This window comes from Phocoena phocoena, chromosome 1 (genome assembly GCF_963924675.1).
Source record: "Phocoena phocoena chromosome 1, mPhoPho1.1, whole genome shotgun sequence".
NCBI classification, from domain to species: domain Eukaryota; kingdom Metazoa; phylum Chordata; class Mammalia; order Artiodactyla; family Phocoenidae; genus Phocoena; species Phocoena phocoena.
This window is the reverse complement of record NC_089219.1, coordinates 184,947,907-184,964,432: the sequence shown is the minus strand read 5'-3', so window position 1 is coordinate 184,964,432 and position 16,526 is coordinate 184,947,907. Positions and strand designations below refer to the sequence as shown.

The window sequence follows — 16,526 nt, the reverse complement described above, 5'->3', positions numbered from 1 at the left end:
TTCCATATGATTCTATTTATAGGACGTTCAAAAATAGGCAACACTAATCTATCGTGACAGAAGCCGAGTACTTCAGGTAGAATGGTGGGTCACGAGGGAGCCTGCTGGAAAGCGGCGATGGGCGTGTTGCACGTGCCGATCTGAGCGGGGGTTGCGTGGGGTACGCGTGTGTAAAGACAAGCCGCACACTTGAGATGTGCACAGCTTACACTTTACAGAATGTCACTTGTGCCTGAGTGAATGGAGTTTTAAAATGACTCCGTAATGTAGTCGTCTATTTCGATACAGGTGTCAGTGGAACATGAGTAGCCACGAAGGAAACTGTGTCTCATCTTTGCCTTTAAAATAAAGACACTGGGGGGCTTCCCTGGTGGTGCAGTGGTTCAGAGTCCGCCTGCAGATGCAGGGGACGCGGGTTCGTGCCCCGGTCGGGGAAGATCCCACGTCCTGCGGAGCGGCTGGGCCCGTGAGCCATGGCCGCTGAGCCTGCGCGTCCGGAGCCTGTGCTCCCCAACGGGAGAGGCCACAACAGTGAGAGGCCCGCGTACCGCAAAAAAAATAAATAAATAAAGACACTGGGGTTTCTTTTTCTTTTTTAATCATAAAATTATCTTTTAGGAGGATAATTATTATCCTACTACTTGTTTAATATAGACTTTATGTTTACCAGCAAAATAAAAGTTTCTGTATCTGTGGTAGCAACTTATTTATTCAGTATTATTTGAGAGTAAGATGTTTTACAAAGGTACCTTTTCCAGATAACTAAACCTATTTTGAGGGTCGTTTTTGTTTTTTTGGTTTTTTTTCATTGAAGTATAGTTGATTTACATCATTGTGTTAGTTTCAGGTGTTCAAGGGTCATTTTTTTTTTTTTTTTTTTTTTTTTTTTTTGCGGTACGCGGGCCTCTCACCTCTGTGGCCTCTCCCATTGCGGAGCACAGGCTCCAGACGCGCAGGCCCAGCGGCCATGGCTCACGGGCTCAGCCGCTCCGCGGCATGTGGGATCCTCCCGGACCGGGGCACGAACCCGTGTCCCCTGCATCGGCAGGCAGACTCCCAACCACTGTGCCACCAGGGAAGCCCTCAAGGGTCATTTTTTAAGGTCCCTTTTTAAAGGTTAAGATACAAGGGGAAGTCAGACATATAAGAGGTCTTTGCTTGTCTGCAGTTTTCAGAGAGGGAGCTGGAAACCCACGTGTGCATTTAGTGCGAACCTGCCTGGGGGGCTGCGAGGTGTGGGAGGACAGGCCTGCCAGCTTCGGAAAGTCGAGCCAGTGTCTGAACCTCTCACCTTAGGGGCCGTATTTCGAAACCAGACTTTTACAAGTCTTTCTGACACGCTGATGCTGGACTTGGGGCTGCATTCACACTGGTATCTCACTAAGCAGGCGTTACATGGTTAACTGTCCGTGGTGACGGGAGGAGCGTCGCTGTCATCGTCACCCTGTAGTAACAGAGCTTTGGGCTGGCAGCTGTTTTCTCCTCCCAAATCCATCTCCTATCTCGGCTCTCGACTCTTAATAGTCCCCACCTGGTGCCTTTATTTCACTCTGCTTTTTAGTTTGCTGTTTCTAATGGCTTATGGAGTAGAGCAGAAAACTAATCGTGCATATTAAATGAGAACCCTACTCACGCGTTAGCATTCTGGGATAAAGTTATTTCCAGAGGCGCCAAATGAGCTCTTACAAGTTTTTCCGTTTACCTCTGGTTTGGACGGTGCTTCGAAAATTATGCTGACAGTCTGTCTCCTCAAGATGTAATAGATTAACTGTAGACAGCTGTTTGGCTTTTACCTCTTTTGGTTGTAGGATACCTAGAGCAGGGGCTGTTACAGGAAGAGCTGCCGAGAGGTCTTCCTTCTAATGTCGTTTGCTCTATTACTGCCTGCTTTTCCAGCTTATAAATTAATTAAGCTTATTTTACTTATATTTAACGTGTTTATATTATTTTGTGCAACTGCCATTGTTTTCACAGTTCCTTAGGTGTTACCAAAAAGTAAATAAAGAAGAAGGTTAAGCCAGTGGTTATGTGGGATGTTTGGATTCCCTGTCATCTGTGTCTGTAGCTGCTAAGCTATGGATGGATGCTGTTGAGAGGTTGATTGATTCTTCTGTGGAATTGTGTTTTCCGCTTGGTGTATGGAAGTAAGGTGTCCTGAAGTAGGAATAGCCTACTTGGAACGTGTGGCCAGTGTTCTGTGGCCGCTTGCACTGATGGGTTTGTTTGCAAGTATCGTCCCTGGAAGCGAGGCTTGAGGTGGCTGTTTTCTGTCGACACAGGCTTAGCGGGGAAATCAAGCCCCGTGTACCCAGATTCAGCAGAATCCTTTCTTCCCGGAGTTTGCAAGGAATTGATTGGCTCATCGTTAGAGCTTCTTGGACAGAGTGATGATGAAGAAAACACTGTCGCGGACAACTTGATTAGTAATTTCCTTAAAATCCACGACGGGATACTCGCCGTGTCCAGAGCTCATGAAGAACAGGACGAAGACAGTCAGAGTAGCGGTGAGCAGCCCTGCCGCCCGCTCACGAGCACCGCGGTTCCCTGCTCCGTTGTGCGTGGCTCTTGTCACCTCTGTCGTGCGGTGCCCGGCGTTACAGTGTCTCCATGCAGATCAGACGTGAGCTCTCGTACTTGGGGGTCACTTCTTCTCATCACTTTTCTTCTTCTTCCGAAGTGTTCTCCGATCGAGCAAACCAGTCGCTCGCTGTGCAGGTGGCGAGCGCCTTCGAGCGGCTCGTGGTGCTGACGAGACACTGGCTGAGCGGCGTCCCCGCCAGGCCCGGCACGGGGGCTTCGCCGGCCGAGCTGAGACGGGAAGTGAGGAAGCTGGGAGGCTGCTTACAATTGTTCCTGCAGGTAAGTGATCTCGGCTTATCGCTAGGAGAGCTCATCTGTTCAGCGAGTGTTTATCGACGCTCTCCTGTTCGCATCTTGCCCAAAATTCGACCCTTAGGATTTTCAGAAGCGCTTTCTGTGTTGAAATCCCGACTGTGGATGTTGGATGATTGATTGATGGCACCGAGACTTCCCAGGGCTGTCCGCGCCCTGGGCACTACAAATGTTAACTCCTTCAGTCCTCACCGCAGCCCCGGACGTGGGCACTGGTGTTGTCACCCTTTATCAGTGAGGAAGTGGAGGCCGGGAGGGTGTGTCAACTGTTCACAACTAGTAGGTCGTAGACTTGGGCCCAGGTCGCAGTGGACCCAGCGAGTGCTCCTACCTCCGCCCCCCCACCCCCACCCCGGGCCGTACTGCCTTCCGCAGGGGCTGCCGGGAAGGGGGTCGGGGTCTCGCTCTGGTTACGGGCGGGGCTTCAGCGCGGGGTGAGTTAGTCACAAGCCTGCTGGTACAGGGGCAAGGAAAGTAATCTTGTTTCCCTGTTTACCTTAAGTCAGATAAGATGAGGCTTGGCTGTAGGAAGAGGTAAGGTGAAAGCTTCCTTCCTCTTATAAAATCTGGAGGCTGCCTCGGGACCCTGGTTCCTTCCGTGCAGCTCTCGGCTGGGCCCCGAGCGTGGCCCCAGGCTCTGTGTCTACCGCGTCCAGGGCTCCAGGGAAGGTCAGTGCACGGGATGGAAGAAGGGGCCTTCTAAGGAGGTTTCTGGAAATCGCCACATGACATTCCTATTTATGTATCTTTGGCCAGAACCTCCTCACATGACCACACGTAGCTGCAGGTGTCCCTGGGAAGTGCATTTTTATTCTGGCAGCCGTGTGACCAGGGCGGACTGGAGGAGAGGGACATGGGGGCTGGTGCTGGAGAGACCTCGCGTCTGCTGATGCCCACACCTCCTCTGAGGGGCTCCGCACGTACGAGGGGCCAAGGCAGAAACCCAGAGGGACAGGCTTTGTAGCGAATGTTCTAGATGCTTGGACAGACCCTGTAGAGCCTCCCAAGACTTCCCGGTCCTTCTGCTCTAGTGGATGCTCAGTTGGCGTCAGGTGCCTCCTGGGAGGCTGTCTTTCTGACTGAACTTACGGGTCCAGTGTTGAAACTAGACGTGTGGTTTCCATTGTCCATTATTCTCCCCTAGGAGGTCTTTGTGGGGCTCCCTGAGACCTGGCCACACATCCCTCCTATTAGTTCCTCTGATAATAACCCTGTACGTTACCCGTTGTGCCGTTTAATGCACTGTGTCGGTGTGGGCAGTGAGCTCCCGGCAGGTGGACGGAATGTGGTGTCCTTTCTCACGAGGGCTCGTTGTGTGATCAGTGCTCTGTTGGGTCCTTGTTATTGAATTAATTATAAACTGACATTGGATGAAGGGTCACTTTGGATATAGGTCACGAGGAAACAGAGTGACCGTCACAAGGAGGATGGGCCGCAGACCGGTGAGGACGGGGGACAGAGGCAGGAGGGCTCGGACAGCGCAGACCCTGAGAGCGCGGGCCGCAGGGTCACCCCCGGCCGCCTGGGCTCCAGCCGTGTGGTCGCGGGAGGGCTGGGTGACTCGGTCAGCCTCAGATCCTGGAGGCGGTGCAGGATAGGGAAAACCCAACCCAACCCGCCGCGGGCGTTTGGAAGTCCGGTGTGTGAACCGGGGCTGGATTAGGTGTGCGTGTGTCCTTGCACAGACTTTGTGAGTCTCCTGTTGCCCACCTAGAAAGTGAAGCGGCAGTGCCAACCTGGCGAGGCTGCTGTGACGGCCAGTTAGTTGGCTGGTGTTACAAGAAAGGACCGCAGGGGACCTAGGGTGGAGCGTTCTCCCGTTTTTTCCGTCTCGAGGAAAAGCACTTTGACCATAACTTAGGGCTGTGGCCTGTTGCCCTGTGAGAAATGCTTTCCATAAGGAATCAGGGCAGAGAGGACGGGTGACCTGGAGGGAGGTCAGCTGAGCTCAGGAGACGCTGAAGTTCAGCCGGCAAAACTGGATTTAGGAACTAGGCTCTGCTTAAGCGTAGCCTGAGCATCCTTACCTTGCAGTGATACAGGCAGCATTTTCCAGGAGGCAGACCCGGGAGGGGTGCCTGAGCCGCCCTCCCCGCTCCTCTGGGGGATGTGGGGGAGCCTTTCATCTGCAGGGTTTCAGGTCTTCCCTCCCTTTTCCCTTCCCCTCCCCACCCCCCATAGTAGGAAGCGTCCTGGTTACCCATCCGTTAGACGGCCCCGGCACAGGGAGCGCTCGGCCGCCGTCTCACGTCTGGCTGCTGCCTGCTCCCCTTCCGTCTCCTGTTAGTGCAGAAGCTCTCTGAGGGCAGCCTGTATCCTAGTCGTGTCATCACCGTCAGAAGCTATGGGATCGCACGTTGTCTGGTTCCGATCAGACTTTGATGAAGCACGGTCACCGTATCGATGAATGCAGAATCCATTTTCTTCACCCTGGTCTTGTTCTTACCTCCCCTGGTAATCTCACGTATCTGATACCCTGGTCCATTTTTATCTCACAGGGATGCTCTTCAGATATTTCATCAATGGTGAAAGAGGCTCAAAAGCAGGTGATCCAGATTGTACACCAAGCCATCAAGTACGCGGGGCAGTTAGCAGCTCTCAGCGGGGACCAGCTGCGCTCCCTGGAGAGCAGCGACTGCGGGGCTGCCGGCCTCCAGGTAACTCGGCAGCGTTCGTGGTGGAAGCCTTCATCTCAGGGAACAGTAGAGGCTTCTGATAGTGGTGTCACTAAGCAGGATATGTGTTTGTTTTTCGAAGCGGCACATACGTTACTAGTTTAGCAGGAGATTGAAAGCTGTTCCAGTCTAAGTGGTTAAATGTACCTGATGGTTTGGGATCCTCGCCGTGCCTTCCGGATCTTTGGCTTGAAGGTCTGCCATCTGCTCTGGAGGGTGGGTGCTCAGCCGGCCAACATGTGAAGAATGTAATTACGTCTGCATGTCATTCTAGAAGATGTGTATTTGCTTGCTTTAATTATTCATGCTACTGAAAACATAATATTTTATTAAAACGTTCTAGCAACGTGGTGTCCTGTCTAAGAGGATGAACATTCTTTAACATATAATATGTGGGATACAAAATTACAGACTGGCTAATTTTTTTTCCTTATGCACCGTTAGTTCTTATTCTAGCTTTTGTTGAATTAATCAACTTGGAATGTATTACAGTCCTAAAATAAGCAGAAAATATAACTTAATTATTTGGTAATTTAAAAAGAATATAGAACTTGAATTTGCCAGTTAACGCTTAAAAACTTTTCCTAGGATGATTTCATGGGTGCTATTTGTGATGGTGTAGGCTTGGGAATGGAGAGTCTCCTAGATTCTGGACTAGAAAAAGCAAAAGAACTCGAGCGTGCACTCCGAAGGCAGAGTCCCCGAGATGAGGTAAGACGAACAAGGGGATGTCCTGTACAGTACCAGCCAGTATGTAAAGTTGGTTTTTAAACATAGTTTAACTCAGTCAGTGACTGAGGTTTTTATAAATCTATGTATTTTAGCTTGTGTTGGATTGTTTTCTACTGAAAAGGCTGTTGACGTCATCACTCATGGTGACATTTCCCAGGTTACACCTGAGTCACCGCAGCCCCTTTTGTGGTTCGTGCTTTGCCGGTCCTGCCAGGGCTGCCTGGGGATAAACTGAGCGGACGGAGTGTGTCAGCGACCCCTAGTGGCCACTTTCCGCTTCTCTTTTTCTTCCTCCTCTTTGTTCAGGACTCTGCCCTTCCACTTGAGAATGGAAACTACCATTTATCGATCCACTGTCTTGAACAAGGGGAGTTCACATCAGTTGTCTCGTATCAAGATATAGGACCAAAGGAGATGTGGGTGGCCTCCTGGGACAGGCCTGCCCCCACCTCCTCCAGCTAATTCATGTCACAGTACAAAGCCAGTGCTGGCTCCCAGGGGGGCTGTGGGGACCGGCTGGATCTTGCCATTGGAGGACCTGCATGTGTGACCCGGCTCCGTCACCTTCCAGCAGTTGTTTACCGAGTCACTCAGTGTTCTGACCGTGTTTCTTCACCTGTCATGTGTGATAACACCCGTGGCACAGGTTGTGAGCCGTTTACTTATTAAGTGACTCCTGGTAGCAGGTACTGGACCAGGTGTTTACACGGAGTAGAGGCGACCCTCACTCACCACCTTGCGGGGGGCGGTGGTTACTGCCGGTCCCGTGGCTTCACTGAGCCGGGGCACCTAGTCTCCCTGAGTCGGGGTCTTACGTTCTACCTGCTTGACTCCCAAAGTCAGCCTGCCACGTGGAAGTCACTGATCACGCACCAGTCTTCTCTGTTGAGAGTTTTTATTAGTGAGTCGGGGATTCGGAAGGTAGAAGTTCAAACCTTGTGACGGTGGATTTCAGGTTGGTCTGTTCTAGAGTCTTGTTGTAACACCTGTTGTTAGAACCACATCTGAAGGAGCTCCCCGGGGACACTCGGGTTCCTGAGGTCACCCGCGTGGGTGAAGATTTACGTACGTGTTGGTGATCTGGGGAAGGCAGGTGCGTGGAGGGCTGTCTGTTCCCACCCCTCTGGAGGGTTGTTTACAGGAAGGCAGGGTAAGTGAGAGTTCTTTCTTCCTCTTAGGGAAACCTTTGCATTGGTGTATTTCTAGCTCCCTTAGCTGAGGGGAAGCTTCTCGTGTGAGCCAGAGGGGCTCCCCGTCCTTCCGTCAGATGATGGGGCTTTATCTCTGCCCAGGGCAGCTCAGAGCTAGGAGACGCTGAACGCTGAGTTGCTTCCCCAGGTCCCGTGTAGCCTTGAGCAGCTGCCTGAGCCTTGGCTGTACGATTTACAAGGTGAGGACGGACCATGCTCACTTCCTAAAGCTGCTCTGAGCATCCTACAAGATTAAGAACAACGTACAGGAAATCCTAACCGTAGACACTCTGCTTGCACTTTCCTATCTCACTTTGTGTCTTGTTTTGTTTTTAAAATAAACACATTCCAAAGGAGCTCACATTGTCACTGCCTCAAGGTCTGTGGGTCTAATTGTGTCCAGGGGACACGAGGCTGACTTGGGTTCCTTGATGCGGCTCTGCAGGCAGGGCGCTCCGCCAGCGCAGCTGACGCCGGAGCCTGGCTGTGCCCTGCAGCAGTGGCAGTGACATTCATCACTAACACTTTACTTATCGCTGTTTACAAAGTAGAATTTCCACTGGCAAGGAGTGCAGAAGGGTGCGGAGTAAGTTAATGAACAGTGCGGGTGGAATGGTGCGTGTGGGTGTGTTTAGCGGGTGCTAAAGCAGGTGCAGGTGTTGACGCTGGTCTTTTTTTTCTGAATTGTATTTTATTTATTTTTGTATACAGCAGGTTCGTATTAGTCATCGGTTTTATACACATCAGTGTATACATGTCAATCCCAATCGCCCAATTCATCCCACCATCACCACCACCCCCCGCTGCGGCTTTCCCCCCTTGGTGTCCATACGTTTGTTCTCCACATCTGCGTCTCAATTTCTGCCCTGCAAACCGGTTCATCTATACCATTTTTCTAGATGTCACATATATGCGTTAATATACGATATTTGTTTTTCTCTTTCTGAGTGACTTCACTCTGTATGACAGTCTTTAGGTCCATCCATGTCTCAACAAATGACCCAAATTCGTTCCTTTTTATGGCTGAGTAATATTCCATTGTGTATATGTACCACATCTTCTGTATCCATTCGTCTGTTGATTGGGATGCTGGTCTTGTTTTGAGGAAATAAACGGCTAAAGGGTCAGGCCCCTCGTCACAGAATTGATGGGATCTGCATTTCCATGTGGACCTCTGCTCCCACCCCATCCTCTCCTTTCCTCTCTGCAGAAGGCCACAGCAGTGTGCTCACGGCGGGGGTTTAGTTTATCGTATTCTTAAAAGTTAAACTCATAAGAACCCGCAGAAGGAGAACAAAATATCTGAAGAAATACAAAATTGGCTCAGACATAAGGCATTGGAGTTGTATTTTCAAGCTGGAGTCAAGAGGGAAAAAACAGAATTTGGGTGCTCTTTTTTTTTTTTTTTTTTTTAAACCACAGAGAGGAAATTTGAGTTAGACCCAGGGAAGGGCTCTGTGGGAAAAGCCAGTTACATGCTTCAGCAGCTCGCGTGGCGGAAGTGCTGCGGACACAACCAAGCAGCACAAGCAGCAGCTTAGAATGGGGGGAGGGGGGGTCCCAGAGGGGTCCCACCGGGTTCTGACCTAGGCCTCGGGGTCTGGTTCCATGTTGTGAAGTGAGGACAGGTGCGTCTGCAGCACGGGGCCGTGGTGGAGAATCAACTGAGCAGCAGGTGGTAAAGCACGTGAAAGTGAACTGGCTCAGACAAAGGCACGTGCTGCGTGAGCTCGTGTGTGTGTAGAATCTAGAAAACCCAAGCTCACTGAAACAGGTGGGTGGAGCGGGGAGCGGGGAGAGTGGGCCGGGGGGCAGGAGGTGCAGACTTGCAGCTGTAAGATAAACGAGTCCCGGGGCTGTGACGTGCACGGTGGTGGTTGACAGTACTGTGGTTTATGTTTGAACGCTGCTGAGAGAACAGATCCTGAAAGTTCTCAAAAAACAAAATCGTGTAACTGTGAGGCGACAGATATTAACTAGACTTGGGGTGATCATTTTACAGTACATACAGGTATTGAATCATGCTGTACACCTGGAACCAATACAGTGTCTCTGTCGGTTTATCTCAGGGGGACTGGTGAATGCATGTAAAGTTCTGAGGGTGTGATCTTTTTCTGGACACGTTAGTTATCTCACCCCCTTCTAAAGGAGGCTTTGGAAATTTCTTTTCTATAAATATTTAAGTAGGCAAATGCTGTTACTACAGCAAACATCAGAGGGTATCCACATTTAATGTAGAATCTGTGTGTGATTTCTTTAGAAAGAAATTCCACTTGTGTGATTTAGACACTCCAGTCTCATGACTACTAGACGAGAACTCTTTTCCCTGGCAGATCCCGTGGAGTTCCAGGGTTTTTATACTTCTAAATAGTATTTGTATAACAAAATATTTTAACTTTCTCTATAGGTTACCAAGCAGATGAAAGCTAATGCCATAGGATTGATTGAATCCCTTGAAAACCTCTTTGCTGAGTGGAAAACAGTAAGAAAAGCATTAACTTGTTTTTAGGTTTAATTTTGTTCTGTGTACTTCCTTTGGTTCCAGCGTGGGTGTGTGTGTTTCAGTTTCTGTCTTTAGCCAGTGCTTCCTGAGCACGTTTAGTAGAAGCAGGGCCAACAGCTCTCAGGCTTCCTCCTCTTGGCGTCCTAGCGTCCTAGGTTTAGCGATGGATAAAATAGTGTGCAGAAATCGCGTAGTAGTCATGTATTTTATGTTTCTTCCTGCTACTGGTTTAGTAACTGTCAGCTTCTACTTGAATAGTCAGCATAGACTAAAAAATTGTGTTTAATAATCAATATGCTCAAAGATTTTAAAATACAGGCAAATTAGATAAATTATTTTATTCCCATGTCACAGGTAAATAGAAAAATATTATAAGCTAAGTATATAATCAATGTGTTACAAAGGAGAGAAATTTCTGTGGCTTGAAAGTGTTTGTTTAAATAAAATAAACGGGAGATACAAAGTTGAACTCTTAAAAATTAAATAAATTTATCTTTTATGATGTTGGATAATAAATGGTAGGTACTGCTGTTTTATTTCATTTTCATGTAATAGGTTATTGGACTTTGATTTTAAATTATTTTCAAAATTTTATTTCTTTTGAAAACAGTAATTGTTAATATTGTATTGTGGTCTTGCTTGTATCAGTAGAAGCGAAACACTGGTGAGGAAACTAAACTCATTGTCTTTCTTGAAGATAAAATTCTGGCAATTAAAATCATTTTGAATAAGCCTCACTGCCATGTGGCCTATTGTGTATTTTTTAAACTATGAACTTTATTTACACAGAAAGGCTTCAGAGCTCAAGTGCAAGAAGAAAACTCTGGATACCAAGATGTGAAGAAGATGCTGAACTTCGCCCCAGAATTCTTGAAGTTAAAGCATTGCTTAGAGCAGACTATTCAAATGATTATTTCTGCACTGAGAGGTATATACTGCAAATGGAATTTATGGTTAATCAGAATTTGACAGTTTGAGGAATCTCAGACATCTTCTCGTTTCTAGTCCGGTTCATTCACTGGGGCCTGCTCAACGCTCCTTCACTGACATTAATTACCTGTAGGAACTTGTGGGATTGAATTCCCACTTAGCATCTGTAAGTTCCTCTGCCTCAATTACTAGATCCTAAGAGGCAGGTTGCTTATTTAGCAGATAAACTGAATAATCTTAAGGGGTTTGAAATTGCCTTGAGGGGTCACTTTGGCTTAAGGGGCGTCTCGAGTCCATCACAGCGCTCACTACCTGGTGAGGAACGCCGAGGGTGACCGCCTTTCCCTTCTCCTTGCACAGGGCACCGCGGCCACGTAGCACTCCTCCAGGACTGTGTCCAGAGTCTCTGCAGCTCGGCCAGGGGTCTTCATGGCGACCGAGCCCGCCACAGGGAGCTGGAATCTCGAGCTACCTCACTCCTCTTGGGTTTTGAATTTGAAGAAAGACCTGGTTTCTTGGGACCCTGGGAAGCTTGTGATGGGGATCCCACAGCAGCAAGACGAGAGCAGCCTGAGGCAGACAGGCCCGGCCCCCGGAGGACCCGAGGTGTACCCAAGCGGGTGTATGAGCTCCCGCGCCCGGCCCCGGGGGGCTCAGAGCAGGGCGTGCTGCCCACCCAGGAGGGCGCTGCTTGGGGGTCTCCCACCGCCGGAGAGCAGAGTGACCACTTCACAGACATCTAGTCTGTGGGTGGCCTCCTGTTGGGTGTGGACATATAAACGGAGTGGATCCTGATTTCAGATGCCTGTGTGTGCACCCAGAGGTTTCCCGGCGGACAGTTTAAAACAGGTATTTACTATGTTGGAACTTTGTGGCAGTAGGATGGAATTAGGAGTTCAAAGCCGAGTGAGCAGCCCTTCCTCTGGTTTTCCATCGCCTTGAATTGTCCGTGTTCATCTTTGACGCTGACGAGCAGGCTCTGGTTGGCTCACTAGCCCGTCGGTAAAGGGTTTTTGTGGTGATTGTGGTGATTGTGAGTTATTTTCCTGCGAGTGGAAACTTTTGTGCCTGTATCTGCGCTCCCCTGCAAATAGCAACGATGAGTTTTATGGTGAAACTGCTAAAACAAGTCTAGCCAGAGCAGCTTAACCTGCACCGGTAAATCTAAAGCTCTTTTCTTGAAGGGTTAACGGGCTGCTGTTCTGAGTCGTGTGTTCAGGACACAGTTTCCTGTTTCTTTCCAGATTATAAGGAGCTTCCTAAGTATAGTATAGTTTACATTAACAGTGCGGCTTGCTGGCATACTAGTTTACTCGTTGTCTGTTGGGGGTCATATTAGGGGCTGTGCGAGTATCATTTACAGCCAATTAAATACTGCCAGAAGCAGACTTGACGGTTGGATGAGGTTGGGAGACCAGAGGCTGGGTCGTTTCTTGATAATCCTTGTTTGGTAAACGAGCAATGAGAGTTTGTATGTGATTTGACGACGATTAAAGGTCCTCACTGTGTCTCACAGCTTTATCTACAGTCAGGTAATAAAGATGACATTGTTACTTCAGGCGTCTTCCATTGAGGAAATAGTTTGACATTTCTGACGGCAGAAACGTTTGTAAATTGAAGAGATACACAGTGACCTTGCTTGGGTGATGTCAAGCATTTCTTGGAGAAGAACTGTTTTAACTAACCAGGCCTTTCCCTCTGCCCTTGTCCCTCGCAGACACACTGCGTGCCTGGCACGGCTGCTGGGAGCCGGCTCTTGGCGCCAGGGCTGAGCGTGATGATTTTCTCGTTAGACAGAGCTTGTTCTGACACAGCGACCAGTACTTACTTACGGTGTTAATGAACCATGTGTTTTCAGGTGCTTTAAAATGGTGCAGTGTAAGGAATGTGCTTTTGTTTTCTTTTTTCTTTTATTTTTGGCATTTGAGCTTGTATTCCTTCTGAGGTTCCGTACGTATCTGTCATAGCTGATGCTCTACCAAGTGGCACTTTGATACGAAGTTTTACGAAGAGTAGGTGTGCAGACAGGGATCCTCTCTGAAGACCTTAAAGTATTAGTGTGGTGGGTTTTATCTTAATTTTCAGTATTTAATCTTTACTTTTGCTTTCTAAACTCATGGTTCATTGGTCAGAAACCTTTTTTTATTGTCTTTGTAAGATTTTGTATATACAGATATTTATACTCCGGACCGTTACATGATATTTGAACCAAGGGTGGAGAACATATTTGCCATTAGAATCATGTGCGCTAATAAGACATGTTATAATAAAGGAAATGCCTTCAACAGGCCTCGCCTTGTGGTCTCAGTTCTCGCTCCTGTTTGTAAAGTTAGTGTCTGTCGTCCTTTCCCTTCACCAGTCACAAGACCATTGTCATTGTGCCCACAAGGCCGCCCTCGGGGGGCACCTGCCATGTGTGGATGGTCACCATTTCAGAGACAGTCTCACTCCTCGCCTGCCTTCCCCACGCCTCCGTCACCTGGCCGGACGCTGGCTCCACTGCCCTTTCTCCGTGCAGTCCCCCGTCGGCACCTTCCTCTCCATCCCCGAGGGCGAAGCTCGGCTGGGAGGCCGCTCGTGACCCACGTCACTCCCCGGGCCCCCTGCTCCGTGTGCCCAGCGCCCACGTCCAGGAGACTCTTCTTCGGCCTCTGAGCTTATCTCCTCGAGTCCTTCTCCCCAAGGACAAGCGATGCCCAGATACAGCACGCGGCGTTCAGTCCTGTAAACACCTCCCAATGCGCCACCCGCTCCCGGCCGCCCAGGGTGCCCGTGCGCCCCGCCTCCGGGCCTTGGCCGACTCGGAAAGCATCCCTCCTCCTCTCCACCTTGTCTAGTCCTGCCCGCCTCTCAGATTCTGGAAGTCTCTCCGTCATATTAACTGTAACGCTGGGGACGTGACGGGCGGGGCCCTGAGATGCTGAGGAGACAGTGGCAGAGGACCTTCAGAAGGGGGACGACGGGTCACTGCAGTGGTGACACGGTGTGGCCGGTGCCCCGATGCGGCGGGCAGGAGGCTCCCCACCCGAAGGCCGAGACGAGCAAGGTCGAACCCGGGACAGGGCGGCAGCAGGGGGAACCGCGTGTGCAAGCCTGCAGGACGGCGGGGTTGGGGCGTGACCAGTGGGGCTGGGCTGCTGCGGGGGGCTGAGGGGGGGGGTGGGGGCTAGGCCGGGAGCGTCCTCACAAGGACATCAGGAGAGGCCTGGCCCCATAGCAAGGCCTTTGAATCGTCGTAAGCTGGGAAGTGATCTCAAATTTGGATTCTAGGAGCATCCCTCTGTGTGTGTGGGGGGTAGAGCGTGGGTTGGAACGGCTGGGAAGTGATCTCCAGGACGCCTGGACCAGGGTCACGGATGCAGCTGGAGACAGTGAGAGGGTCCTAGAAACGTTCACGGGGCGGGGGGGGTGGGAAACGGACCAGACTTGGTGACCTGGCGAAGGGAGGACCAGGGAGCGGAGGGAAAAGCCTGCTGTCCAGACGTCCGGCCTGAGCAGCCTGGTGGGGTGGGTACCATTGACCGGGCTAGGAGACTCCAGAGGAGGGGGCGTGGGGAGGTGGGCTCGTTCACCACAGCTGCTGTGACAGGTACCACAGCCGGCAGCTGAAACAGCGGGAACTTAGTGTCTCCCAGTCTGGTGGCCAGAGTCCAAGTTCAGGTGTCAGCGGGGTTGCTTCCTTCTGAGGCTGAAAGGGAGGATCTGGTCCAGGGCCCCTGCGCCCCCCTCCCCTCCCCAGGCTTGTGCATGTCTGTCTCCAAATTTCTCCCTTTTATCAGGACAACAGTCATATTGGATTGGGGCCTCCCTTAATCCTCTCATTTTAACTTGATTATCTCTGTAGGGACCCCCTCTCCAAACAGGGTCACATTCTCAGGTGCTGGAGGTTAGGATTTCAACATATAAATTTCGGCGGGGGGACACAGCTCAACCCATAAGAGGAGCTGTAATGAACCTAGTTTTAGATCTGTTGATCTGAGTTCTCTGGGCACATCCAAGGCGTGGTGTCCAATAGGAAGCTGAAAATATGAGTCTGAAGCGTGAGAGGGTTTATGGGTCTTTTATATTTTCATACTGTGGTGTGTCTTTCCCTTTTTCATATAAACCTCATTGCTCCAATCGGTAGGTATGTTGCCCGATGAGAGTTTAGTGAATCATTTAATTCTTACAGTGGCTTTATCATGTAAACATAAGCACTCAGCCCCATTTTACAGAAAAATGAACAAAAATTTTTGAGAAGTTGAACTATTTGTCCAAAATCACACAGGTAGAAATAATTAGAATTAGGCCTCAGATACAAGTTTATAAACTCCAAATATCACACTTCTTTGTAAATCTCAGTAGATGGAGGGGTAGAGGGAGGAAGAGAGGATTGGATGATGAATAGAAGGACGAGTGGATGGATGGATGGATGGATGGACGGATGGATGGATGGATGGATGGACGGGTGGATGGACAAGTGGATGGGTGGGTGGATGGATGGACAAGTGGATGGATGGATGGATGGGTGAATGGGTGGGTGGGTGGGTGGATGGATGGATGGATGGGTGAATGGGTGGGTGGGTGGGTGGATGGATGGATGGGTGGATGGATGGATGGATGGACAAGTGGATGGATGGATGGATGGACAAGTGGATAGATGGACGGGTGGATGGATAGATGGACGGACAAGTGGATGGACGGATGGATGGGTGGGTGGATGGATGGATGGACAAGTGGATGGATGGGTGAGTGGGTGGGTAGGTGGGTGGGTAGGTGGGTGGATGGATGGATGGACAAGTGGATGGATGGGTGAGTGGGTGGGTAGGTGGGTGGGTAGGTGGGTGGATGGATGGATGGACAAGTGGATGGATGGATGGGTGAGTGGGTGGGTGGGTAGGTGGATGGATGGATGGATGGGTGGATGGATGGATGGATGGATGGACGGACGGATAGATGGACAAGTGGATGGATGGATGGATGGATGGGTGGATGGATGGGTGAGTGGGTGGGTGGGTGGATGGATGGATGGATGGATGGACGGATGGATGGACAAGTGGATGGATGGATGGATGGGTGAGTGGGTGGGTGGGTGGATGGATGGATGGATGCGTGGATGGATGAATGGATGGACAAGTGGATGGATGGATGGATGGGTGAGTGGGTGGGTGGGTGGGTGGATGGATGGACGGATGGATGGACAAGTGGATGGATGGATGGACGGGTGGGTGGATGGGTGAGTGGATGGGTGGGTGGATGGATGGATGGGTGGGTGGATGGATGGATGGATGGATGGACGGGTGGATGGACAAGTGGATAGGTGGGTGGATGGATGGACAAGTGGATGGATGGATGGATGGGTGAATGGGTGGGTGGTTGGGTGGATGGATGGATGGATGGGTGAATGGGTGGGTGGGTGGATGGATGGATGGATGGATGGACAAGTGGATGGATGGACGGGTGTATGGATAGATGGATGGACAAGTGGATGGACGGATGGATGGGTGGGTGGATGGATGACAAGTGGATGGGTGGGTGGATGGATGGACAAGTGGATGTATGGGTGAGTGGGTGGGTAGGTGGGTGGGTAGGTGGGTGGATGGATGGATGGACAAGTGGATGGAT

General features: G+C 50.3%; 1 protein-coding gene across 1 annotated transcript in view; it reads left to right on the top strand.

The window, feature by feature from the left end:
- The window catches only part of KIF14 (kinesin family member 14), a 47,603-nt gene extending 35,938 nt beyond the window's left edge, over positions 1-11,665 (top strand). The window contains exons 23-29 of the mRNA XM_065871983.1: positions 2,280-2,504; positions 2,678-2,859; positions 5,391-5,549; positions 6,156-6,278; positions 9,897-9,971; positions 10,782-10,920; positions 11,283-11,665. Of these exons, the coding sequence (XP_065728055.1) occupies positions 2,280-2,504; positions 2,678-2,859; positions 5,391-5,549; positions 6,156-6,278; positions 9,897-9,971; positions 10,782-10,920; positions 11,283-11,665 (1,286 nt within the window). The remainder of the gene's footprint in view (positions 1-2,279; positions 2,505-2,677; positions 2,860-5,390; positions 5,550-6,155; positions 6,279-9,896; positions 9,972-10,781; positions 10,921-11,282) is intronic.
- The last annotated feature ends 4,861 nt before the right edge of the window (positions 11,666-16,526 follow it).